At 39.4% G+C, this 25547-nt stretch overlaps 1 protein-coding gene across 19 annotated transcripts in view; it reads left to right on the top strand.

Annotated features, from left to right (window-relative positions):
• ADGRL2 (adhesion G protein-coupled receptor L2) overlaps positions 1–25547 on the top strand; it is a 203627-nt gene that overhangs the window by 111263 nt on the left and 66817 nt on the right. For 11 of the 19 annotated variants that reach the window (XR_003093569.1, XR_003093570.1, XM_025201631.1 and 8 more), the window contains exons 4-5: positions 20488–20597; positions 25274–25288. Coding sequence is in view for 16 of the 19 variants with exons in the window: in XM_025201631.1 (XP_025057416.1) it covers positions 20488–20597; positions 25274–25288 (125 nt within the window). In the remaining 3 variants the exon portion in view is untranslated. The remainder of the gene's footprint in view (positions 1–20487; positions 20598–25273; positions 25289–25547) is intronic. The other 8 variants (XR_003093571.1, XM_025201637.1, XM_006021619.3 and 5 more) reach the window with 1 other exon arrangement.

Below are 25547 nucleotides of genomic sequence, written 5' to 3' on the forward strand. Positions count from 1 at the left end.
AGGAGAGATTAGTATGAATTAAGTGTATTTTAGTAGATTATGAGAATTTTTCAGTTGCATGAAATCAGGGGTAGCAATGGCATCAGCAACAACGTTTTAAGTAGTAATAAAGCAAAATAAAGTGTACAAAAATTACGACATTGAGTCCGTTTAGCTATGGGGAAAAAAGAAAAGACTTCACTTCTCCCCCCCCCTCCCCTCCCACACACACCAAGGATTCAGAAATCAAAAAGTGGCTACAGTGGGATGCAGAAAAGTACACATTTAACATTCTGGAAGTTTACTTCTGCCACAGAATAATCTCCTAGTTATAATAAAAAGAACCCTTTGACCTTGTGGCTCAATTAAGCTGTTTAGTTGAATGCAACAAGAAAACACTTTTTATTGAACTCCATAGATTTTGCATTTGCCCAAGCTCTATACAGTCTTAAAGTGGGTAGACATTCTAATGGCATTTTGACATTAATGAGGTTGCTGAAATGGAAAGGTTTAAGGGTCAAAGATACAACTAGCACAATGTTGCAGCACTTCTTTTCTCTCTAATAATGAAGTTGCAACTAATTGCTTAATAAATAGACCATGATTACTGAAAGACATAGATAATTCCCTTCTTCATACTTTATTTTTGACATAATATAGAGCAATAATTAGCAATATATGTAACTACCAATTAAAAAGATTCTTTATGTAATCTAATTGCCATAAGCATACTAAATGAAATATAGATGGCGGTGCATTTTTAAAGTTAAAACATTAAAATCTGATTTTTATTTTTTTTTTTAGACTGATATATACACTTTGCAATTTTTAAATCGTTAATATTAAAACAAAGCTGAAAAACTCAGCTAGGATTTCAATTTTGTATAAAGATTGGTTGTCTGTGTCATACATTATTTAACATGCTTACCCTGTTTATATCAGTGACATAAGAGTGCATGCTAGTTTCTCAGAAGAGTACTGTCTTTGCTGCTTCACAGCACACTGCCTTGTATTCCCTGGCTTGCACATGGTGTTAGCAGATATTTAAAGCACTTCAGCCTAACATTTTATAGGTCATGATGAACTGAGCCTATAAAACAAGTTACTGCTATGAAGTTAATACAGTCTTAGAGTGTAACATAGACTGAATACTTTACCGAGTACTCAGTGTAATATTTTTAGCTTGCTATGGAAACAGCAATTGGGAGAAAATTCTTATATAAATTTTCAATGTCAAATCTGTTTTATAATACAATTAAGGTACAGAATCCTACACTTCAAATTTACTATCTTCAGTCATTTTTTTTTCAGGCTGTCACTAAAATAGGGCATTTACAGGAGCCCTTGAATTTTCAGTTTGTAATACACATATAAAATAAACTCTAGAAACCTTCAAAGAGAAGCCAGGATATCAAAAGCATTTCCTCAAGCAAACTATAGGGGAAACTGTATCTCTGACTTCTACTACATGCAACACAAACCCGGTATCCCTGCCCAAGCTCATTTAGCCTTAATACCTTGCAGTAACAGTTAGTTAAAAACATAGGTACATATGGTTTGCATAGGTACTATTGTTCTTACAGGTACAAAAACTTCCATATTACATTCTTAGTGACTGATCTTTAACTTTGCTGCTCTTTGCTTCCATTATAACTTCTTCCCTGTGATTTCTCAGTGAAGGGCAAGTGGTTTTGAAAATCTATTTAATCTAAGCACTGGGGAACTATTGTTTCAGCATAAATCAAACTGTGCTCCCCAACCCTAGGGCTTGTATGAGACCTGTTTCTATTTAACAATAACCAAGTTAAGCTCAGTTATTTTTTATTTAAGAGTAACAATAAATGGTTCATACCCATCAGCCTTCCAATGTTAACTTCATTTCTTATATGCAGTGCACTCAACTGTACTGTTATGCTTCCAAAGCTGTAGGTGTTTTCTCATCTAGAATGTAGCAGCACAGATACTGCCTTCAGAGTATTATTCTAGTGCCAGCTTCACAGATGGGTATAAAAAACCATCATTTACTTTGTATATTTAGCTTTCTTAGATAATTTCTCTGCCTTTGTGACTGAGATACAGCAAAAGGACACCTCCTGGAGTCGCATTTAAAAAAGAGCACTTTGGGTAATATGCTGTAGATGGAATACATATGAGTTAGTGTTCAGTTATCACGAATGCCATCAGCAATGCCTTGTTGCTTTCTTATCAGCCTCTTCCTGCTGTCAACCCAGTGCTTATTTCAATAGAAAAGGATTTGCATCAAATGTAATGCAGCATTATGTATAGCTAACATGGAGTTCTTAATTGTGCCAACACATGAGACTCCTACAGTGGTAGGCAGTTTGATAAAAAGGATTAGATTATGAATATTTTTTACATGATTTAAGATTAGTTCTGAGTTGACAGAGGTGATTCAGTGAATTTTCTCATACATTTCTTATGCAGGTGAGCCCACTTGACTTTTTATGTAAAAGCCATAGCACTCATATCTGCAAATGCAAAACAAGCAAATAAACACAAGAAATCCACCCTACTTTATTAGGTTAAGGCAGGACACACCAGGCTTCAGAAAAACACAGTTCAAATAAGTAATTTAATCCACAAACTGCAAATCCAAAAGAAAAAAAAAGCACCACTCTATTTCTTGAGTTAGAAGAGTAGAAAGATTGCTTTGCAGAGGAAGTGCTGTACCTGGAAGCCTTGTGAGCTTTCCAGATGATAATTAGATCCAGACATCACTATGGTTAATGAATAACAGTGCTTTTGTGACAGGCTTTCCTCCTTGAATAAAAGAAAGTTCTTGTGGTAGGGTCTCTGAAATACATTTTAATAGAAAATGATACCACTGTTACTGAGTTGATTACAGACCCTACCAAGGGACAGCACTTCTGTCTCAAGCTTTAAACCACACTGGAAAAAAATCAGAAGATGAAATCAAAAGGCTGTAATTTTGCTATTAGTCATCAGTTCAACATGTATACCTTTTAAAGATATGAAATTAAAACCTAGCAAATGAAAACCTAATAAATACAATAAAAAATGAAAGGGAGAGAAAATGTTATATCGGGAGGCCTAAAAATTCAACTTTTGCTCTGCATTTTGCCTCTGGAGTTCTCTTGAGCTTCACAATTGAGTTACTCGCCATAACCCTGTGGAATCGACAGATACCTAGCACTGGTGCATGTTCTGTGTTGATGAAAATCATAACCAAAAAGGGATATTCCCAAGGGCAAGTTTATAAAAAACAATTTATTCTTTTTCACCCTGTAAAACTCATCTTGCATGCAGGTTCTTTTGCATTATTACAAACTCTAATCCTCTGAGTGGGTAATTAACGGACCAGAAAAGCCATTTGTGGAAAGGAAGAGCCATAAGGGTGAAAAATATTTCTCCGCTGAATGATCTTTAAGGAGTAAATAATTACAAGAGCGAGAGGTTTGGGATGACCAATCTAAATCTGAACATAATTAGGAGGAACACAGTCTGAAAATCGAAGCACTTGGCATGTGCAACAATTCTCATATCATAAGACTAATTAAATATTTAAAAGCCAAAAACCCCTCACTATTCAAAGAAAAATAACCTGCCACAAAAGGGTCTGTAACTTTGCAGATAATTAGCGAGGGTTAGGGGGGAAAAATCACAGATTGGCTCCAAGGTTCTGCAAGGTCATGTCTTATTATGCTGTATCTTTTATATGGTCTGGTAACAAGTTTCTTGCTAATTTAATCTAAGTAGGGCATCCCATAGCGATTTCCCATTTCCCTTGTTAAAATTGTGATTGTTTCTCTATGTGCAAATTGCAGTAGGTGAACATTTTTATAAATAATTGCTCCTAATTGATACAGGTCACAATATATATTTTGTTAATTATTCAAAAAGCAGTCTTGAAATTGGAGAAATATACATGTGTAAAGAACAGCTAGACTTTTTTCTTTCTATTTGGAATGATGTTCTTCACTGCACAGCATAGTGAGACCTGATGACCTTTTACTTTCAACCTGGTCTCAGTGGCTTGCTCTGTAAATAAGTCTTACTTTCCTATTAAAGCTAAGCTACATTTATGTTGAATGTGCATTTCTGCAAACAAAAGAGTTGTGCTGAATTAATAAGACTCAGAGTGATTCCAGCCTAATTTGCATTTAACTGACCCAAAGGTCCAGTAAAAATGGAAGGAATTATCAAGGTTTCCACAATATCAGAATTTGTATTAACAAATCACCACTGTCATTTTAAAACTGCTTATTTTACTAATTAAAGTGGCTTTTCAGGCCATGTTAACTATATTTAAGAACTATGCAAATTAATATGAAGGATAAGACTGCATACTTTCAGTAATTTATGACACAATATATAACTCAGAATATCACATTAAAGCAACTAGGTAGCAGTCTTAAGTTATAAAACTTTTAACTACATTATGAAAATGCTAAATGCCAAGCCATGAATAAAATAAGAATTACAGTATTGCAAAAGTGATCTTAAAAGACTTTTTATCATCTTGTGCTCTTTACCTTTGTGTGTTAATTGCAGCACTGTGTCTAACTATGAAATACTTTGGTTGGGATTTTTCCTTATGTTTGCTATATATTATAGTCTAGTGCTGTGCTTTGGAAAGACTAGACTATAAAGTGTTTAAATTAACACCAAAGGTTAGTTTTTTCACCCAAAACCTGCGTAGCACCCAAAAATGGTACTTCTTTTTATGAAAGTCCCAGTAATCATTAGTTAGAATATCTGTATGTTCACACCTATTTAGATGTTATGCTTCAAGAATCTGCTTATTTATCCTAATAACTAAATGAAAGGTTTTTTTAAAAATAAAACTAGAGAAAACAAAATATTCAGTGCCCATGGCTTAGGGTAAATGAGAATAATGTGTGTAAATTACTCAGATGCCATGATGGTGAGTTATAAAAGCTTCATATGTATCTGTGTGTTAGTTCCATCTCGGTGGTAAAATGGCTTACTTGGGCAGTTTGCATAGTGAACACCACAAAATGTATTAACCAAGCTCTGTTAATACTGCTTAGTACACTAACTAAACACACAGCACCCTTATTCCCATGTTGTGTTCTTGCTGGCAAAAAATATAAAACCCCTGTAAATGTGTTTTCAGTTTAGTTTCCCCAACTGGAGCTGCTGCAGCAGTATTACCCAGTACATAGAAGGTTCCTTCTGTTTCACATTGTCATATTACTTTTCTCTTTTAAGAAAGAACAGTTTCTTTTAAGAAATTATCTAATTAAAATAAAAGACATTTAAAGAAGCACAGTCTTACTTTAGCATTTGTCTTACTTTCTGTACTTTATGTGAGGATGTTTAAAGAATAAAAAAATTCTTACAAATAGCACCAAAAATTACTATTAATAGGAGAGATTAAAGAGAAAAGAATACTTCTTTTGTTGTAATTGTATATCTGATTCTGTTAGTTATAGTTTCTTTATATCCACTGCATAGTCAGTTCATCAGTATCTCCTGTTGGTTTAGTTGGTCTTTCACACAGCAGTAATTATAGAAAAAAAAAATTTCTGAAAAAAATCCAACTGTAAAGCCACAAAACTCAGCGAAATTATGGTCACACATAGCACCCAACTTACTTTTACCGTTTTTTTCTGACTCAGTTTCAAGTTGATTATTTCTCTGTAATAAGGGTATTAAAACCAACCAATAAACAAAATACTAAATAGGAATGAATGGTTACAAAAGAAGTATGTCTGAGAGCTTAGCTGTGAGTAATTAAGAATAGTTTAAAGTTCTCTCTTTCTAACAATTGACTGCTTTGAACTTTGAGAACATGAATACTGAAAAGCAGCTGGGTCATAGCTGAATGCATTAAAAATTGTAATAAGGGTAAGGTTGAAAGCAAGAAAAATCAAGCTGTTTAATTACTTCAGTATACAAATCTAATATACTCCCATTGATATTGAATCAGATGGGATAATCCTATGAAGGAGATTGTGGATATTGTGCTTTTTCTTGTTGTATTTAAATATATTTAGAAGTAGACCCACTATTAACTCTTAATGGTTATAATCTTGAGAATCCCCCATGACCACAATGCAATAGGCAACAGGAATGACTTATTACTGCATATATATATTTGACGAATGGGAACATTACTATGGAACACCTTCTTTTGCCGTATTAATTACACAACATTTAGCTTCCTAATGTAATGTTTACTTAGTAATTAGTAAGACTCAACAAATCATGAATATTAATTTTTTAAAGAAAATTACACTCATTTTTCTCAACCCAGTTGTGTCAGATTTGGGAGGAGGAGTCACTCGTCACAAAACACTTTCTTCCCATTAAAAAAAAACAACCTTTCCTACCATAAAGAAAAGTATTTTTTCACTCTGAATGGTACTTCTGAGGCTAGTGCTGCTGGATGGTCATCTTGACAAAGTGTGTTGTAAATTGTGAGACCAGCAATGTGATCCGCAAACCAATTTCTAGCCTTCCATAATTGTTTGACAGTCACAGAAAAATCTCTAATATTTAAACAAAATGCTTATGGCCAAATTCTGTTCTCATATGTTCATGCATCTCCCCATTTTTTCTTTCGATTATTAAAACTGACATCAAAGCAGAACTAAGTCTGGTTTCCCTTTGAGCTAGTAAAATGGGGGCAATTTTCCTTTAAAGTACTCCCCCTGTAATATCTGGCTTGCAAAGGAAAGAATCCTATAGGCAGCAATAGGCAAATTCCTAGTGTGGGATTCTTTAGTGTTAAAAAGTGTTTATGAAGTTGCGTGTCTGTCTGAGAGTGGACTTAGTATTGCAGACAGGGGGAAATGTTCACTCTTCCTGCTTGTGGTAACTGTTCCAGTATTACTTTTTCTGTAGCAACATGGATGTTGCAACAATGAGAGGGCCAAGCCTCCTCAGATTGAAGGCTACTAATTTTTGTTCTTAATGCTGATTTTCGTAACTTTTTTCCTACCTGGATGTTTTTGTCAGGCTCGGATCACTGAGTAGGTTTCATTTCTAGCACCTGTAATGTTTTTCTCAAGTGACGGCATATGAATCCCTTACATTTATTTATAAAACATCTGTTTTTCCATCATCCAGTTGTATTAATACATATTTTTTTAAAAGCTCTAATCTCTGGGTTCTTCTTACTTTACATGGGGGTTATCTGTAACTTCCCAAGATTAAATTTAAACCTAGTACTGAAAACACTTTTAACAGATGTTGGCTCCCCATTATATAATATCTGTAGATGCATTGAGAGAGTTAGCAGAGCAAATATGCATGGGAAATGTGACTACATCCAATCCGTCAACTGCAGCACTCCATTTTTGGCAGTTTTATGGCATTCCTGATCAGAGGTTTCAGTATTTTTTTTTTTTCATTTGCACTACTGCTGCAATGCAACGTGTTTGCTTTGGCCATGACGTATTCCATCTGCCTCCCCCATATCCATCACCTCAGGCAGTTGAGGAAGGGGATAAGCAGGAGCACCAGTGCTGTACCTCTGCACCTTCTTATTTACCACAAGTCATGCTTAGATGGGCTGCTGCAGGCATAAGAACATAAGAAATGCCATTTGCTGAATCAAACCACTCTTTGTAATTACCCATAACATTTTGTTTGCCTTTTTGATGACTGTTGAGCACTGAGCTGATGTTTTTAGCAAACTATCCACAATGACTCCTAGATCTTTCCTGTGTGGTAACAGCTAATGTAGAGCCCATCATAGTGTAGGTATAATTTGGGTTGTTTCTGCCCAGGAGCATTATGCTTCAATTATCTACATTGAATTTCATCTGTTATTTAGTTGCCCATTTGCTCAGTCATGCCTTGGTCTTTACAATACAGTAATAGAATCATAGAAAATTAGGGCTGGAAGGGACCTCAGAAGGTCATCTAGTCCAACCCCCTGCTCAAATCAGGACTGTCCCAACCAAGGCTTTGTCTAGTTGTGTCTTAGAATCTCCATCTTTGGAGGTTTTTACCACCTCTCTGGGTAGCCTGTTGCAGTGCTTTATTACTCTCTGTGAGAGAATTTTTCCTCATATCTAACTTAAACTTCTCTTGGTGCAACTTGAGACTATTACGTGTGGTGTTATCGGCCACCACTGAAAACAGTCTAGCTCCATCCTCTTTGGAACCACCCTTCAGGTAGCTGAAGGCTGTTATTAAATCCCCTATCAGTTTTCTCTTCTCCAGACTAAATAAGCATAGTTCCCTCAGCCGCTCCTCATAAGTCACGTGCCTCAGCTCCCTAACCATTTTTGTTGCCCTCTGCTAGACTCTCTCCTATTTATCCACATCGCTTCTGTAGTGGGGGGCCCAAAACTGAACACAGTACTCCAGGTGTGGCCGCACCAGTACTGAATAGAGGGGAATAATCACTTCCCCTGATCTGCTGGTAACGCTTCTGCTAATGCAGCCGAGTACACCACTAACCTTATTTCCAACCAAGGCACACCATGGCTCATATTTAGCTAATTGTCCAGTGTAACCCCCAAGTCCTTTTCTGCAGAGCTGCTGCTTAGCTAGTCAGTTCCCAGCCTGTACAGGTACATTAAATTGTTCTGTTCTAAGTGCAGGACTCTGCACTTGTCCTTGTTGAACCTCATGAGATTTCCTTTGGCCCAATCGTGCAGTTTGTCTAGGTGACTCTGAATCCTAGTCCTACCCTCCAGAGTATCTACTACTCCAGCTTGGTGTCATCTACAGACGTGCTGAAGACGCACTCCATCCCATCTCCCAGGTCATTCATGAAGATATTGAACAAAACCAGCTTCAGAACCGATGCCTGGAGTACTCTACTTCATACTGGCTGCCAGCTAGACATTGGGCCATTGATTACTACCTTTTGAGCCCAATGATCCAGCCAGTTTTGTATCCACCTTACAGTCCATTCATCCAACCCCTACTTCATTAACTTACTTGCAAGAATGTTGTAGGTGACTGTACCAAAAGCCTTACTAAACTCAAGGTATATCATGTCCATTGTGCTTCCTGCATCCACAAAGCCAGTCATCTCATTATACAAGGCAGTCAGGTAGGCCTGATTTGCCCATGGTGAATCCATACCGACTGTTCCTAATCACCAAGTGCTTAGAAGTAGATTTCTTGAGGACCTGCTTCATGACTTTTCCAGAGACTGAGGTGAGGCTGACTTGTCTGTAGTTCCCTGTAGTTCCTTCTTCCCTTTCTTAAAGATGGGTACTATATTTGCCCTTTCCCAATTGTCTGGGACCTCTCCTGATCACCACGAGTTTTCAAAGATGATGGCTAGTGGCTCTGCAGTCAAGTTGGCCAATTCCCTCAGCACTCTGAGGTGCATCCTATCTAGCCCCATAAACATGAACACATCCAGCTTTTCTAGTCTCTAACCTGTTCTTTCACCACTGTTGGCTGATAACCTCCTCCCCAAACTGCTGCTAGGTGCAATAATCTGAGATCTGACCTTGACTGTGAAAACAGAGATGGAAAAGATATTTAGTACTTCAGCCTTTTCTGTATCCAGTTTGAATACGATGGGGAACTCCCTACTTGAGAGCACGGAGGCGGAAAGGGATCTTGGTGTCATTATTGACTCCAAGATGAACATGGGCCGACAATGCGAGGTCATGGTTGGCAGGGCTAACCGGACCTTGTCGTGCATCCACAGGTGCATCTCGAGTAGAGCCAGGGAGGTGATCCTCCCCCTCTATGCGACGCTGGTCAGGCCGCAGCTGGAGTATTGTGTCCAGTTCTGTGCGCCCCATTTCAGGAGGGATGTGGACAACATGGAGAGGGTCCAGAGGAGGGCCACCCGCATGATCCAGGGACAACAGGGCAGACCCTACAGTGAGAGACTGCGGGACCTGAACCTATTCAGCCTCCACAAGAGAAGGCTGAGGGGGGACCTGGTGACCGTCTATAAACTCACTAGGGGGAACCAGAAGGGTTTGGGGGAGACGCTGTTTCCCCTAGCCCCCGCTGGCATAACAAGGAGTAATGGGCACAAGTTGATGGAGAGGAGGTACAGATTGGACATCCGAAAAAACTACTTCACAGTCAGGGCGGCTAGGAGCTGGAACCAACTTCCAAGGGAGGTGGTGCTGGCCCCTACCCTGGGGATCTTTAAGAAGAGGCTGGATACCTACCTGGCTGGACTCATTTGAGTCCCGTTTTTGTTTTTAGGGTGAGTGGTTTTGTTTGTGTTTTTGGGTTGTTCTCCCGCCCTGGCGGGGGGTCGGGCTAGAAGATCTATTAGGTCCCTTCCGACCCTGAAACTATGAAACTATGAAACTATGAATAATTTTGTGTCAATGGCAATTTTGGCCATCTCACTATTCACCCTCTTTTCCAGATCCTTTATGAATCTGTTAAACAGCACTGGTCCCAACACAGATCCCTGGGGGGACCCCACTGTTTACTTCTTTCTGACCTGAAAACTGACTGTACTCATGCTTTGCTTTCTACCTTTAAGCCAGTTTCTAATCCACAGGTGGACATTCCCTATAATCTTTTAAGTACCTAATTTGGTTATGTTCTTATGCCTGCAGCATAAGAACATAACCACCATGCCATAACACCATGCCAGCTGGTGCAGATGCAGGCATGGCAGCGCTGGGAGTGGGGGCTGTGCCCTGATGCTGCTTGCCCCCTTCCTCCTGAAGTGAGCCATGCCTGCATCCCCCTGTCCCGTCTCGGCTGGGCAAGTAGAAGCAGGGCTGAGCACCCGCTCCCAGTGCTACTGTGCCCACATCCTATGCCCCCTGCCTCCTCCCTAAGTGACACACCCCACTGCCCTGGCTGGACAGCTAGTCCCAGCCCCAATCCCTCCCCAAGCCCATACCCTTTCCCTCCCCCAACCCCAAGGGACTCACGAGCTGGAGGCCTGTTTACTGTATGACTGAATCTCCGAATCGGCCGAAGCTTTTCTGAATCAATTCAGATGCTTTGAATTGATTTGGAGCTTTCACTTGGTCTCCCAGTTCAATTTGGATTCAGAGATTCAGTCCTCGAATTGGGCTGTATCTCCTCCAAATCGAATTGGCTACCAAAGCTTTGCACAGCCCTACAGCACAGTAACTACCATTACTGCACAGTCTCAGTGGCGTATGGGTCATTTCAGACTCTACTGCGCAGTAGCAATGAGCTACTGCATAGTAGCATCAGTGTCATGGTTTGTGCCTGCCGACACTATGTCACTGTAGTATCTTGTGTAGACATGCCCATTGATAGGTTGCACACTACAGTTAAGAATTTGGCAATTTCCAGTCTGAGTTCCTTCAGGACCCTAGGGTGAATGCCATCAGGTCCTGGTGATTTGCTATTGTTTCGTTTATCAGTTTCCTCTACTACCTTATCTGTTGAAACCTATTGAGCAAGTCACCATTCAAGATGGAACTGTTTAAAATATTTTATCTGTTTTCCATTAGTTGGATACATGGAGTAATCAGAATTCCAAAATGTTTTACAAATCAGTTTATTCTTTCACTATTTGTAAGCAATCTGTACTGCCTATACAGTGCTGTTCTCTGTTTACGATTTAGTTTACTGTTTACTAATGTCTATTTTTTACATGTTTATCTACGAAGAGTTATGTTCAGAAAAATCTACAGGATTAGAAATATACAAACAAAAATATATAGAGAACCTCTGTAGCTGGACATGAACCTTTATCTTCTTTGACATGACTTTGGATTTTATAGTGTATTATACTTGGAAGATGATTTATGCTCATAACAAAAGGTTTTAGAAGGCTAAATTGCTAAATGGTATTATTTAGTGTATGTTTCAACTGTGTAAAACAGCAACAAAGCTAAGAAACATCTAAGGGGAACTTTAAATATAACCTCCTTCCTCATTCAGTCTGTTTGTGCCATCTAATGTTAAAGTAGTTCCAGTATCTAGCTCTCTGAATTTCAGTACTACTTCAGCTTCCTGGTCCTGTCATGATATACTGAGCTTTTCATTTTAATGCTGGAGTATTTGTTCAAGTCCGTAGATTTTGCATTTTTAATCTTCCTTAGAACAGTGGTGAATAATGGCCCCTGGCAGGAGATAATGAAATTTTCTTAATTTATATTTTCAAGCAGAAGCCTCAATTGAAAATGGCATCCTATGGCCTGGAGACATAGCTCTAGTGCAAGTTTCAGGGGAGCTGTAATAATAATGCAGTGCCAGCGGTGACGGGGAATGATAGGACAGTGAAGAAGTAATTTAAGGAAGAAAAGAGAATGTACCAAAGCTTTATTGTAGCATATCTAATGATCTGCTGAAGATTCCCAATGGCTTTTGGAGCATGACAGGAGAAACTAATGTTATCTTTCCAAAACAGAAGCCTCTGCTTAATCAGCAGAACAAGACTATTGATTAAAACACCTTACACAATAGATTACATATGGAATCTCATCTCCATACTTTGGACTTGGTAAAGTGTAATAATGAGCATAAGATAATCAAAAGAAGAGCAAAAGCAATTTGTTGGGAATTGTACAAGTCAAGATTAGAGTTGGAATGCAGACAGATTAGTATGGGAAATGCATTTGTCCTTAAAGCCAAATGCATGAAACTATATATGCAGTACAGGTATGACAGTGTAGTGGGTACAAGATACTTGCTACAGTTGTGACGCCACTTACTTTATCTTCAGTTTTCTCTTGGTTCATTCATCTCGTATGCAAAGGGGTCATTCCTACATTTGCACCGTCATCTTCCTGAGGTGAAAGAAGTTCAAATATTGCACTGAAGTTGATCATTTAACTCTGTGTTCAGTTTGACATTACTGGGGGTAACATCACTGCATTCTGAAACTTTAATCTTTGTTTATTCATACTAAAATGATGGAGAAAGATAGTGTTAGAGGGCACAGTAAGTTATTACTTTTACAATATAGCAGCTAATTGCACTTATATTTTGTTTTGCAAAACTTTGTTAATATAAGCAACTAGTTTGTCATTGCTTCAGTGCTGCAATTACTCTCTTCCTAACTAGGCTTTCTAATTTGATACATATACTAGTTTTTATAAATCAACTATTACTGCATTTATATAGACTGTTTTACGAATCGGGTTTATTTCCTTGTAAGTGACAAATTCATTGTATCACAAGTCTTTGTAAATATAATCTCTGTAGGCTAAAATTAATTCCCTTTATATGTATGTATGTGTGTGTGTGTGTATGCATATAGATGGGCATGTGTGTATATATGTGTTTGCTAAATGGTTTTTCTTCTGAATTCATATCTCAGCAAAATAAAAGTGATTATTTAAGAACTCATCCTGAATTATTGATAAAGCATTCTATTTTTCCATACATGCAAATTAATAAACTAAGGCCTGAGTCTGAGAGGTGACATCAGTGGAAATTGCAGATGACTTGTACTTCTAGGATCAGACTCTTAAGAGTCCATTTTGTGGACACTGCTTTTGTTTTTAGAAATTTTAGACAATACTAGTGTATACCTACCTTAATAAAAACAATCCATTAAGGTAGGCACCTATGCCCCAGCGGATAGGGGTGGGGAGGGATGAGGGGGTGGCTGCCATCTTGTGTGTAGCTGGAGCTAGGTGGAACAGCCCTTGCTGAGACTACTGCTGCCCTTTGTGCTGCCCTGCCAACCAGCACCTCCCCTCCCTGCCCCAGGCAGGCTGCTTGTCATGTAGCCTTGCCTCCCCTGCCCTCTGCCCCCCACTGTTAGTGGTGAGGGGCAGAACTGCATGAATGGCAGCTCTCTTGGCCAATCAGCAGCAAGGGGAAGGGCCACCTGAAGGGCACCTCTCTCTATCAATCAGCAGTATAGTTGGGGGCCTTGCCACAGAAAGTCACACATTGTATGCCTACCTCCTTGATATTGGTAGGTCCCTATAAATTACACAATTTTAAGAGGTTCTTCAGACCTGATGAAGGATACCTTGTGCCCAAAAGCTTGTCTAAAATCTCTCTCAGCTGTGTCTCTTGCGTATTTCCTGGACCATCATTGCAGCATCATCACATCAACACTGCCTTGTTTTTAAGAATCACTAGTACGTGTCCATTTTATCTGAACTAATCTCTTTCCTTTTTCCTTAAATAGCTGGCCAGATAAGTTTTCCACATTTTAAGGGTTTTGTTACTGGTGATAACTGATAAGACTCAGATCTATCAGGAGAGAAAATAAAGGAGAGATAAATAGTATTATTTCAAATAAAAACAAGATTCTACATCTTCCAATGGATTTGAATATATCTACTCACTCCCTTGATATTGCTTTTGTAAGATCTTCTTTTTCCTAGCTAAACAATCTCTTTCAGTCCATCTTGGGCTTTTCCACTCAATTTGTGTATGGGTTTTATTGTGACCAATCAGTATATCTATCTTCTAATTGTCCACAATGCTGATCAGTTAAGTGTAAAATTAAATTTTAATACAGGCTCATAGTGATGGAAATCTTGGTACAAACTTATCCATTATCTGAAGTCTGATTTTAAAAGTGATGTTTTCACTAAAGCAAGATTTTAATTCATTTAATCGAACAAAGAATAGTAAAAATAAATACATAAATAACTACAATTTTATCTCAGAGGTGTTCTCATTGGTTCATTTAGGAATGATTTTGTGTGGCATACTGTAATCTGAGTAGGAACGAGCTATCACAGATTTTGTACCTCATTCCCTTATTCTGCCCCTACAACCCGTTGCATAGCTTATTACAGAATAGACAACCTTAAGCTGCAAGAGGTGCATGGAGGGCAAAAAGCAGCTGCATTCTGTGTTTTCAGAGCCATAAAAAATGTTTTCTCTCTCCATAGTCTTATGTGCAGAATCTCACATCAGTATGAGTCAGGGGCCAGGGAAGATTAAAAATGACTTTGGATAAGCCACTCATTGCAGTTTATTTTCTCCAGAATGTTTGTTGAAGCTTGTGAATGATACTTCTTTGGGAAGTACTGTTATTCTGAGCAGCTGTGATTTAGTTTCCTGTTCTTTTCACATACTATACCACACAGCATCAATAGCATAGCTGCTGTATGAGTTACCTGCACTTACATTTTGGTGAAGGGGTAGTGATAAGGGCTAGGAACAAACATTCAAAAAGCCCAAGCCTGAATCGATTCAATCTTTGCAGGTTAGTCTAACCTGCATAGATTGAACCAATTTGCAGCGTGAACAGACATTCACTGTTGATTCGGAAAATACAGACACATGCCTATATTTTTATGAGGTTTATGCAGTGACTTATGGTAGAAACTGAGGGGTGCTAGAGCAAGCCCTCACCTCCTTTTAGCTTGGCGGGGTGGGGTGTGCGGGCAGGCCTGAGTGTGATTGGGTAGGATTTTAAACCCCCACCCTGGCCTGCAGGGCTGCTAGGCTGTTCAGACCGGGGGGGGGGGGGAAGAGAGGAAGCATGGCCAGACCCCAGCCCCTGGCTGGCAGCGAGAGCAGGGGCATGGGCAGATTTACATGGCAGGGGAGGAGGGGGAGAGCCCTGCCCAACGCAGCGGCTCCTTGACAGCTCAGCCCGGCCTGGGTGCAGGGAGCTGGAAGTAATCCAGGTGCACAACTCCTGTGGCTCCAGCCCAAGACCCAGCTCCAGCTGGGAAGGGCATGCCTTAGCCAGGGCAGAGCGGGGCCAGCTGCAGGTGCTCTGAAGGTGGGCATGGAGGGACTGGCCTGGGCTGCGGGGGGAAAAGTCCTTCCCAGCCAGTTGCAGCTCTGTGACAGCCCTGCCCAGCCTGGGCATGGGGAGCTGGGAATAATCTGGTTGCACAGCTCTCGTGGCCTCAGCCTGAGCTGCAGCCAGCTGGAAAGGGCCCTCCCGTGTGGCCCAGCCCAGGTCAGCCCCACCATCCATCCAGCCAGGAGTGGGAACCAGAGCTCCATGCCCTGGGCAGAAGCTGCAAGGCTGAAGCTTCCTGCCCACCCACTTAATGCACTGTAGCAGAGGCAGCAGCAGCAGCTGGACACAGGTAGAATAGCCCCCTGGCCCTGGCCAGCATGCAGTGATGGACAGGGGGCATGGTGGCAACTGTGGGCACATGAGCCCCACAGGCAGCTGTCAAGCTCTGGGGCTGCCAGTGCCTCCAAGATGGCTTGGGAAGCCACAGGCACATCTCATATGACCAGCCTGGCTGCCAGCACACCTGCCTGTATTTGCTGCCTGGCCAGCCACCACCTGTGCATTCTGGGTTGGGCTGTTATGGAGCTGCAACTGGCTGGGAAGGACCCCACCCCTGGGCTGGCCCCCCTTATCAGCCTGCCTCAGCCGGGGCTGAGCAGGGTTAGCATGTAGGGGCTGGCCCAGGCCATGGAGGCAGGGCCCTTCCCAGCCACCTGCAGCTCCATGACAGCTTGGCCTGGGTGTGAGCAGCTGGGAGCAGTCCAGCTGCATAGTTCCTGTGATCCCAGCTTGAGCTGCAGCTGACTGGGAAGGGCCCTGCCCCTGTGGCCCAGCCTGAACCAACCGCTCTCTGCCTATCCTTAGCAGCACCAGCAGGTCAGCCCTGCTTAGCCCCCCAGCCTCTGTCCCCCAACCCCGCCTCTGCTGCAGGTGAGGCAGGCAGATGGTGGGGCCATGCTGGCCAGCCAGCTCTGGCCACGCCCCCACCCCTGCCACTGTAGCTGAGACGGGGGAGTGACCCTGACAGGGGCCAGGCAGACCCTTGCTGTGGTCCCTGGGGGAAGAGGGGAGGGAGGGAATGAAAGGGGGAATAAACCCCCTCCCTGCCAACTTAGCCTTAGGGGGCCATGCTGTGCCAGTGTCTGGCCATGCCCGCGTCCCTGCTCAGTTAGAGAGCAGAGGGGCAGGGTCAGACCTGCTGTCTGAAACAGACAGCACAGCACAGCCCAGGGCTGAAAAGCATGCTGGGATGCTGGGGGACTCTGGTTTAACTTAAATCAGGAAGGGGTCTGGGACAGAAGTTCCATAAACAAGTTTGACCCAAATCATTAAGTCTGATGCTACATTCAACCAGTTTTAACTTAAATCAGTTTTGGCCAGTTTGAAACTGATTTATGTGCACTAAACTTATGTTCTGTTACAGGTTTAAACCAGTTTTCTGATCACTTAAACTAGTTTATTGTGCAACTTCTGTCCCTAGTGAAGGGGAGCATTGAGATGGAGATCAAAGATAGACCCCTCTTATCAATCCTTATGTTGTTCCTATGGTTTAGCATGCAAAAAAACCTGGACATCCCCTGCTTCTCTTGACAGTCTTAATAGCAAATGTTTAGTGGCTCTATAGAAACCAAATTAGTAAAGTTAGTAAGGTCCTTGTTTGAGAATTTATATGACAAGGAGAATATATATTGTTCATTCAGTCCTGATAGATCTACTCTACTATTTGTAAAACAGTGGTTCTTAACTGCAACAAGAACCTGCCATAACTGCTGCCATGGGGTGAAGTTGTCCCACGCACCTCTGTTTTCAGGAGATATTGCCAGAGGAAGCTGACAAGCAGCTGCTGCAGAAAGGCACATTTGTATGCTTTACATTATTTAGGCAGCTGCACTGTTTCTTCTGTAGCTTGTCCTGCTTTGGTTCCAATGTGCCTCCTGAAAAGGCGCACAGGACAGTTTCACCCTGTGGCAGTGGCAGCCTGGAAATAAATGCCATTGCCATTAGGTAGAGCTATGCCATATTGCTCCATTTTTTAGGATGCACGTTAGAGTTGAACCAAGAAGAATGTGCCTGCCTGCATAATGAAATGCTGCTGCTGCTGCAGCTGCTAATCAGTTCTGTTCCCACTTGCCTCCTTAAAACTAAGGCATGTGGGACAGTTCTACCTGCCCATGTGCCTGTGTTTCTAGGAGACACCATGCAAGGTCAGACCAGGACTGACTACAGCAAGAGCACATAATCCTGCCACAGCTGCTTCTCAATCTGGTTTTGCAGGAGTGTGACACAGTTCCACCTGACTGGTGGCGATGGTAGTGGGGTGAGTATGGTAGAATTATAATGACCTATTCTACTGCTAACATTGTTACTTAAAATTGCCAATAGCTCCAATTAGGAGTGAGACCTAATAAAGGGAGATAAGGCAAAATGCCGTGTTTATTGGTGACATGAAGCAGATGCATAAGCTTGGACACACCAGTCATACAAACAGACGCACATAAGCATACGTACAAACAGACATAGACAGACATACAGACAGAACTGCTCCAGTAAGATGTTATAGTTACCAGCAGATGTTACTCAATATTAGCACTGGATGGCTGGGTCCAGGCTTATTGCGGATGATAGGAGCGGGGGTATACAGGCATGCATGCCTGTGCTCCATGATGTTGCAGAGAGTGGATTCCGCCTCTTGGCTTGTCTGCATCTCACTTTTATAGGGATTTCAAGTCTTTGTTCAGCATTGGGATTTTTCCATACTCAGTCTTTAATTAGAGGTTGTTTCTTCTAGTTATCTCAATTTGAGGTCATTCCAGTGCATCTCCGATGAGGTCATTCCAGTAAAGTTGGTATCTTTGTTGGTATCTTTGCCTTGAAGCATTGCTTGCATCTCCGAGTTGGTATTTCAGTCATTGTGTAGTTCAAATGGAAGGATATGCAAAATTCTTTCTTCTTACTATCTTCTTTGCACCTGATTACAGATGAGTTCTTCAGCCATCCATTAATTAGCTTAATTAGTTTACTGTCTGGTAACATACATTGGTGCTTTGTTGCTTACACAATCAATTAAATCTTTTGTTTTCATGCAAATAGTTACCATTTTTTCACCATTTACCCTCTCTCACAGACACTCATGTACACAGGGCATACAAAGTTCATCTACTCATATCAAGCAGGGAACAAGCACAAAATGGACTTTTAGTTCTTCGTACAATCATAGAGGTTGATCAATTCAATACTATTATCATTTAAACATAATAACTAATATGCAAAAATTAATACTACAGCATATGAATTAATAATAGGTTTGTAATATATAGATTATAATATGCATAATCTATCTAAATTAAATTTTTAATGGTGTGCTGCTAAATTCTGAGTATTTTTGGAGGGGTGCCTTGAGTCTAAAAAGAGTAAGAACCACTGCTACAGAAGAAATGGGGAGAGTTATCAGTTATAGTTATAGCTGATCTTTTATGAGGTAGCATGAATTGAAGAACAGAGTGATCTTGCATCTCTTGGCAATGGGCAGCTGTAAAATCCATTGGTAGCAAGATGTATTACCTTAACTTGAGATCCAGTATTCAGGAGTGTGGGAAGTGGTGGTAAGAGGAAACTTAATATATGACTGGAGTCAAAGGCTAGACTATTATTTAACTTTGGGCTTCTTTTATTCAGTTTGCTGACAAACAGAACTCACCAATGAAATCAGCCAAACTCTTTCTTTTAGTCACCAATGTTTTTCTAACCATTTATTTTCACTTCTGTGTTTCTTTTTGCTTCTGTGTAGGAAACTTACAGTGTTTATTAAGTTTCATGCGCTCTGTTGCAACTGTGTGAGGTTAATATAAATTTAAATTTAATATTATTTTTGTATTTCGTATACCTGAGTAATCTGAAATTGATGCCAATTCTAACGTTTGCTATTTTGTGTACAAGGCATTGTAAACTCAGTGGTTTCTGGCTATTGCAGATATTTGCACTAAATTTGTTCTCATATCACAATTCAGTGGTTTTTAAAAGATCTCTTCACTTAATGAAATAAAGAGAGATTTTCTTGCACAGTATTTTAGTTTGAATATATTTCAGCTGATCCATCATTTTTAACTGCTTTTCTTATTTCTTCAAAAGGTCACTCTTTACCTCTTCCTGTAATCCAACAGAGACATGGCCATACTTGTCCTGGGATGTTTAACAATATAGTAATTTAAGTGTGAAGTTTAATGTTCTTTGTCTGCAGTAACCTTCAAACCAAAACTATGTCTTCCTTTTGGTATAGGAAGCAAAGCTTTTCTGAGATACGCACACATTGAGCAGTACATACATCTTTAAAAAGCAAGAGAATGAGTTATGGTATGAGCAAAGCCTTGTCAAAACCATTCATTTTTGTTATTACACATTATTTTAAAATGTAAACTTATACCAAAACACTCTGCCATAGGGAGTCATATGAAGCCAATATTTATTTGGGGTGGTTTCCTCAATCAAAAAAGGTGAGTTAACATTAGAAATAAGCAAAATTTAAGTTAAAAACACCATATTTCCTTGTGTGCAACATGTACCTCTTCGCTAACAAACTTTTGCTGGTAACTGGAATGTGCCACTTACAAGCAAAATCTTGGTAAAGTGTGCACATGTTCCATAAGGAGTAGAACAGTGAGCAGGGTTAGCTTCCTTGTTGCTGCTACTCAGTTACTAAGTCAAGGAAAGATAATTTTTTCTTACACACCTTGTTTTTGACACGCAGAATTATTTTATTTCAGGACACATTGCATTCCAGGTAAATAAGGTATCGCCTTTAAACTTTCTATAAAGTAGCCTCATATTTAATTAACTCTAGTGCTTTATTGAATTGGAATGACCAATGTATGAAGAAAATCAGCACCATATTGCACTACGTTAGCATAAACTTGCAACTTAAAATTTCCTTTAAATTACCCTTATTTTCCCCTCTACAGGTGTAACAACCGAACACAGTGTATAGTAGTTACTGGGTCAGATGTCTTCCCTGATCCCTGTCCTGGAACATACAAATATCTTGAAGTCCAATATGAATGTGTTCCTTACAGTAAGTATACAATTTTTGATCTTGTTCACTTTCCCTAGCCTTCACAGTTAGTGCTGGAGCAGTATTACATGCTAAAGAAGCATATGTTTATGGCCTACAGAACCATTATGCATGCAGAGCACTTACAGACTAGGGCCTCCAATTAGCTTCACGAAGTGTGGAAGGAAGCCATAGTGTGATGCTGGCCAAGTGTCTGTCTGTGTTCTTAAGTGTTTGGCTTTTAAGGCTACTGTTTTTCCAGAAAACAAACTTGAATTAGCTATTCAATAGGCCAGATAGAAATTTGTACTTTTGCCCAATACCAGTTGCTGACAAATTGGTTTGGCTTACAGTTTTCTAAAGAGGATTTGACTTCAGTTTTAATCATGATCTACTTGAAAGGCTACCTGCTGTTGTGGTTACTTTTGGTACATGGCAGAACCCACCACTAAGGTATCAGAGGTGAATGCCTGAATTATTAGATTTTGTAAGAAACTGTTGTGCTGTCATGCTTGAGGGCACAAGTAGATGTGGGTTCAAAATTAATAATTTATCAGTAAACTAAAAACATAAAACAAATGGATAGGAGAAAGAATAAGAAATAGATATAACATTTATTATAAACAGAACATTTGTTTCGTGACTTGAAATGATCTTTTAAAACATACTTTTAAAATTAACTGTGATTGAGTAATCAGTAGCTTCTGGCTACTTCAGTAGTTTTGCATAGTATGTTTCTAATGCCAGAATTCACTACTTTTTACAATTGTATCATAATTATTTTAGTACAGTAATGAATATATTCTTTTTTAATTGAAACATATCTGGTTTTTTTTTTTAATTTGTGTTTATTCAGATTTTTAAAACTGTTTTAGGTCATTCTTTGCAGTGGCTTCTCCTTCCTGTGATTCAGCAGAAAAATGGCTATGCTTGCAATGGGAAATTTGGCAATACAGTTATTGTTGTCTAACCCTAAAACCAAAATCACACTTCCTTTTCACATGGGAGACAGCCAAATCTGAGCTGTAAAAATGCTCAAGTAGCAGTACACTTCAAAATAGTAATTGTGTGAGTTCTGGCATAAGCAAAGTCGGTACAAAACTGTCCGTACTGGTTATTGCACACACTTTTATAATGTAAACTTCTTAAATCAAAATGCTTCTTCATAGTGCTTCACCATTTTAGCTGTATTGAGCATCAGTTAAAGGCCAAACACAGATCATCTTTTCTTTTCATCTCTGCTCTGTATTCCTGTGTCATTGTGAACTGGGTGCTTTGGAGATTTTTTTTTTCCTATGCCATTTGTAGGATTGGAAGCCTACCGCATACACTGATCCTTAGTACTCTCCCTCATGTGTGTAGTAGTGGTGGCTTGTTATAACCATTTTTCTTGTGCCACTTGTGAGGAGTGACATCCAGATCTAACCTAAATTATTTTGTTTCATAAACGGCACTTTTACTTTAGCATTATTTCTGTTCCCAAAAAGCCCAGAAAAAAGGGCAATGCATCTTATTCCAAAGCATGAGATCAGACAAATGCCAAGAGGTTACTTGTCCATGGAGCCAGTTCCGGTAGGCTAGTCCATAGAGAAAGTATTATGCAAATATTATTTTCAAACATTAAAATAATTTTCTGTGCTGTTTTAGGAAGACAAGTATGGATATATTCTACTCATTGGGTATTCGTATCTACAGGAACTTTTTCTTTTTCAGTTATCAGAAGTATAGAGCCACAGCGCGGCCTGACCTGTAACACATAGTATTCTACTTGAAAATGATTGCTATTGTTTTGTTTTTTAGTGATAATTCCATTGACATACCCCTCGAATTATCCTGTGCTAGTATAATTCAAGTCTCTGGACATCTTTTGTATTTTCAAGTAAAGTTTAGAAAGTCGTAACTGCAGGATGTACAGAGGTGACACCAAGAGTCATTACAGAGTTGTCATAGGAATTATCTCCAGTTACTGACAATTCTCAAAACTTATGGCAAACCAGTTTGACAAATATTTCCATTTATCCAAACCTCACATTATCTTAGTATTCCAGTTTCCCCCTACCCCACAAAACGTAACCTTATGTTCTTCCAACTCAATGTTCTCTGTTACACATTTCAGCCTGGAGAGCAGTGAGCTTTGGGAGACTGTGTTCCCTCTCTGTCTGGCCACCTGAAATGGCTAAAATCACAAGATTTGCAAATAGCAGTTAGCCCAACATGAGAACTTCATTAAAGGATTTCAGAAAGTTGGGCTAAAGGGGAGATGTTTGACTGATTCAAACATTTTCAAACCAAACAGTTCAGATTCCAGTTCTCACTTTTCTGAATTGGTCCCTCCCTTCCTCTAATTATTACAATTTTGGAAAACTTACTTCAAATCATGGTGACTGCTTTTTGCCCATGAGGCAGTAAAAAATAGTGCTAGTAGTACGGGTTTCATGGGAAAAGGTATGAGCTCTCACACATCAGATTTAACGTGTCACCCTTGTACAGCATGTAGTATATTAGCTTTTCTATGTCTTTCTGGCCTCCATAAATACATAGCTGCCTTTCAGATCATGCATATTGATTGGGCGTCCTGGGTTCTGTATTCATGGCCCTCATAAAGAAATCCTCAGTGAGAAGCTTCTTTGTTTGCATCTCAAAATTCAGATCTATTGCTGACATTTTTCTAATCCTCTTCAATAAAAATATTTGTTTGTATGCTCAGCTGAATCACCATTAAAAATGGAATTCCCGACAAATCTGATATGCATTTCTTTGTCCTAAAATAAGAAGGTTATTGATTAAATTTCAAAGAAATTGAAATGCCCTACTTGACATTTCTCTCAATTATGCTGCACAATGCATGTTGATACTTTGAATAACTGAAGTCAGCCCTTTTAGGATTAATAAGCACATCAGAAGAACCGCTTTCTAAATCTGTACATGAAATTTTATTTTAAGCCTTATTTGGACTCAAGAATTCAATGGAATCCATTTTAAAAGTGTTTCTCTCTCTCTCTGTCTCTGTCTCTCTCTCTCTCTCTCTCTATTGATTGGATTTTGAAGCATTTGTTTATTTCAATTAGCCCATCTGTCCCTGAAAAACGTACAGCTGTACACAAATGTACTCAGAGCAGACATGCCACTAATGATTTTTGTTATCCCTGTCTTTTTGCCCCTGTCCTACTATTACTAATTCTAAGCAGGTACAATATTTCTCATTGCTGAGGAATAAGCTCATGCATAATAGTTCACAGACAGAATCATCTGAAAGTCATTAACACTGAGTTGTGGAAACATAAGAATTCTGTTCTATTTACTCAGATAACTCCAGAATTGCAAATTGCAGGAAGAGAAGTATGTTATCTGAAAATGTATAAATGAGCAATGTTTAGGAAAACTACCATCCATTTTGAGAACATTAGTCAAAAAAAGTTCTTGAATCATCCCTTAAAGAAACATTAGATGGATCATCCAGTGCCATTCTAAGAAAATAATCATATGTAATTTTGTTAAATGAAACTGGAAACCCAGAATATTTTTTGAAACAACAAATGCCTTTCATGGATAATACCATAATGCCAAAGTTGTAATAGCTGTACAAATAGTTTTGATATATGTCCTTTGTATCAACAGATGCTGTTACAAAGAATAGTGCAACTGGCATTATCCAGATCATTTTATGAAACTGACAGACATACTTCAAAGCCCACTAACAATGTGAACTACTTTATATGAGTAGTAATTATTGAGAAACTATTTACTAGCTGGACTTTGGTTGTATAACACCTTCCATGTAACTGTAATCTATTCCTTGAAGCATCTTTGGAAAATAATTGTTTTAGTAATTTAATTCTGCTAATCAGGTTTGTTTTAGAAAGGCATTTTCCATTTTTGATGCGTGTCTGGTGGGGATGGGTACTTATTTTAAATGCTTGGTCTGATTGTCTTTGCATACTAGCTTGCTGTTTCGGGCTTAATCGATGATGCTGAAGAATATCTGATGTTAACTTTTTCTTCTCTTTTCCTCTTCCTTACTGTGCTTTTGCTTCTTTCTTCTAGATGTTTTCGCTTGTTCCTCCTAGTCTGATTTTGCAGTTCTAGACTGAGAAGTTACAGTATTTTTCAAGATTAACATGCCAGGGGGAGGGGAGGAGAGAATGGGGAGACAACCTAAGGAAGCTAAAGAAAATGAGCAACTTCCCTTACAAGAAAAAACTAAAAACAAACCCCAAAGGATTAATTGCGGGGAGGGGTTTATAAGCACACACATTTATTTATATATTCTGTTTAATTAATATGTATATATTTACAAACACACACGCATACACACATACTATATTAATACAGCATTAAAAAACAACTTGATAGGATTTATGCTGTGAATTTGGGAAGGAGAAGAATATGTATATCATGCATTAGTAAAGTCATTCATTATTTATTCAGGCTCACTAAGTGAAACTACATGCCAACATATCTGTATTGCCTCCTTAATCTACTAAAATGATTGATCCATGTTCACTTATGTAACCTTAGAATCTTTCTCCTGCTAGGTTTTCCTGTTGTCTGTTTCTCTTTATCCAATATAGTGCAGTTCTTATTCTCCCTATATTTAGCGTCTGTTGCTAATTTAATCCTAGATTAATAGTCAATTTATGTTAATCTTCTTTCTTTTTTCCTTGCACTTTTTTATTTTTCTTCGATGCTTAAAATAGAAGTGGAGCAAAAAGGTAAATAACGTATACAGTCCAAACCCCAGCTCCTTGTTATGTGCCTTATGGATGTTAACCTCTTCCCTTCCCCTTTCCACAACACTCTGATATAATGATAATCAGCAGGATCTCATAAGTACACCTCATAAAGAAGTCGACTGTTTGCAATAAAGTGACTTGGCTGCTTAAAATAGGTGGTGGGGTATAGTGTCTGAAATACTTGGGTTGGACGGGAGACTCCCTTGCTTTCTCTTTCTCCCTCTCTCCGTCTCTCTTT

Source organism: Alligator sinensis, unplaced genomic scaffold (genome assembly GCF_000455745.1).
Source record: "Alligator sinensis unplaced genomic scaffold, ASM45574v1 scaffold952_1, whole genome shotgun sequence".
In the NCBI taxonomy this organism is placed as follows: Eukaryota; Metazoa; Chordata; order Crocodylia; family Alligatoridae; genus Alligator; species Alligator sinensis.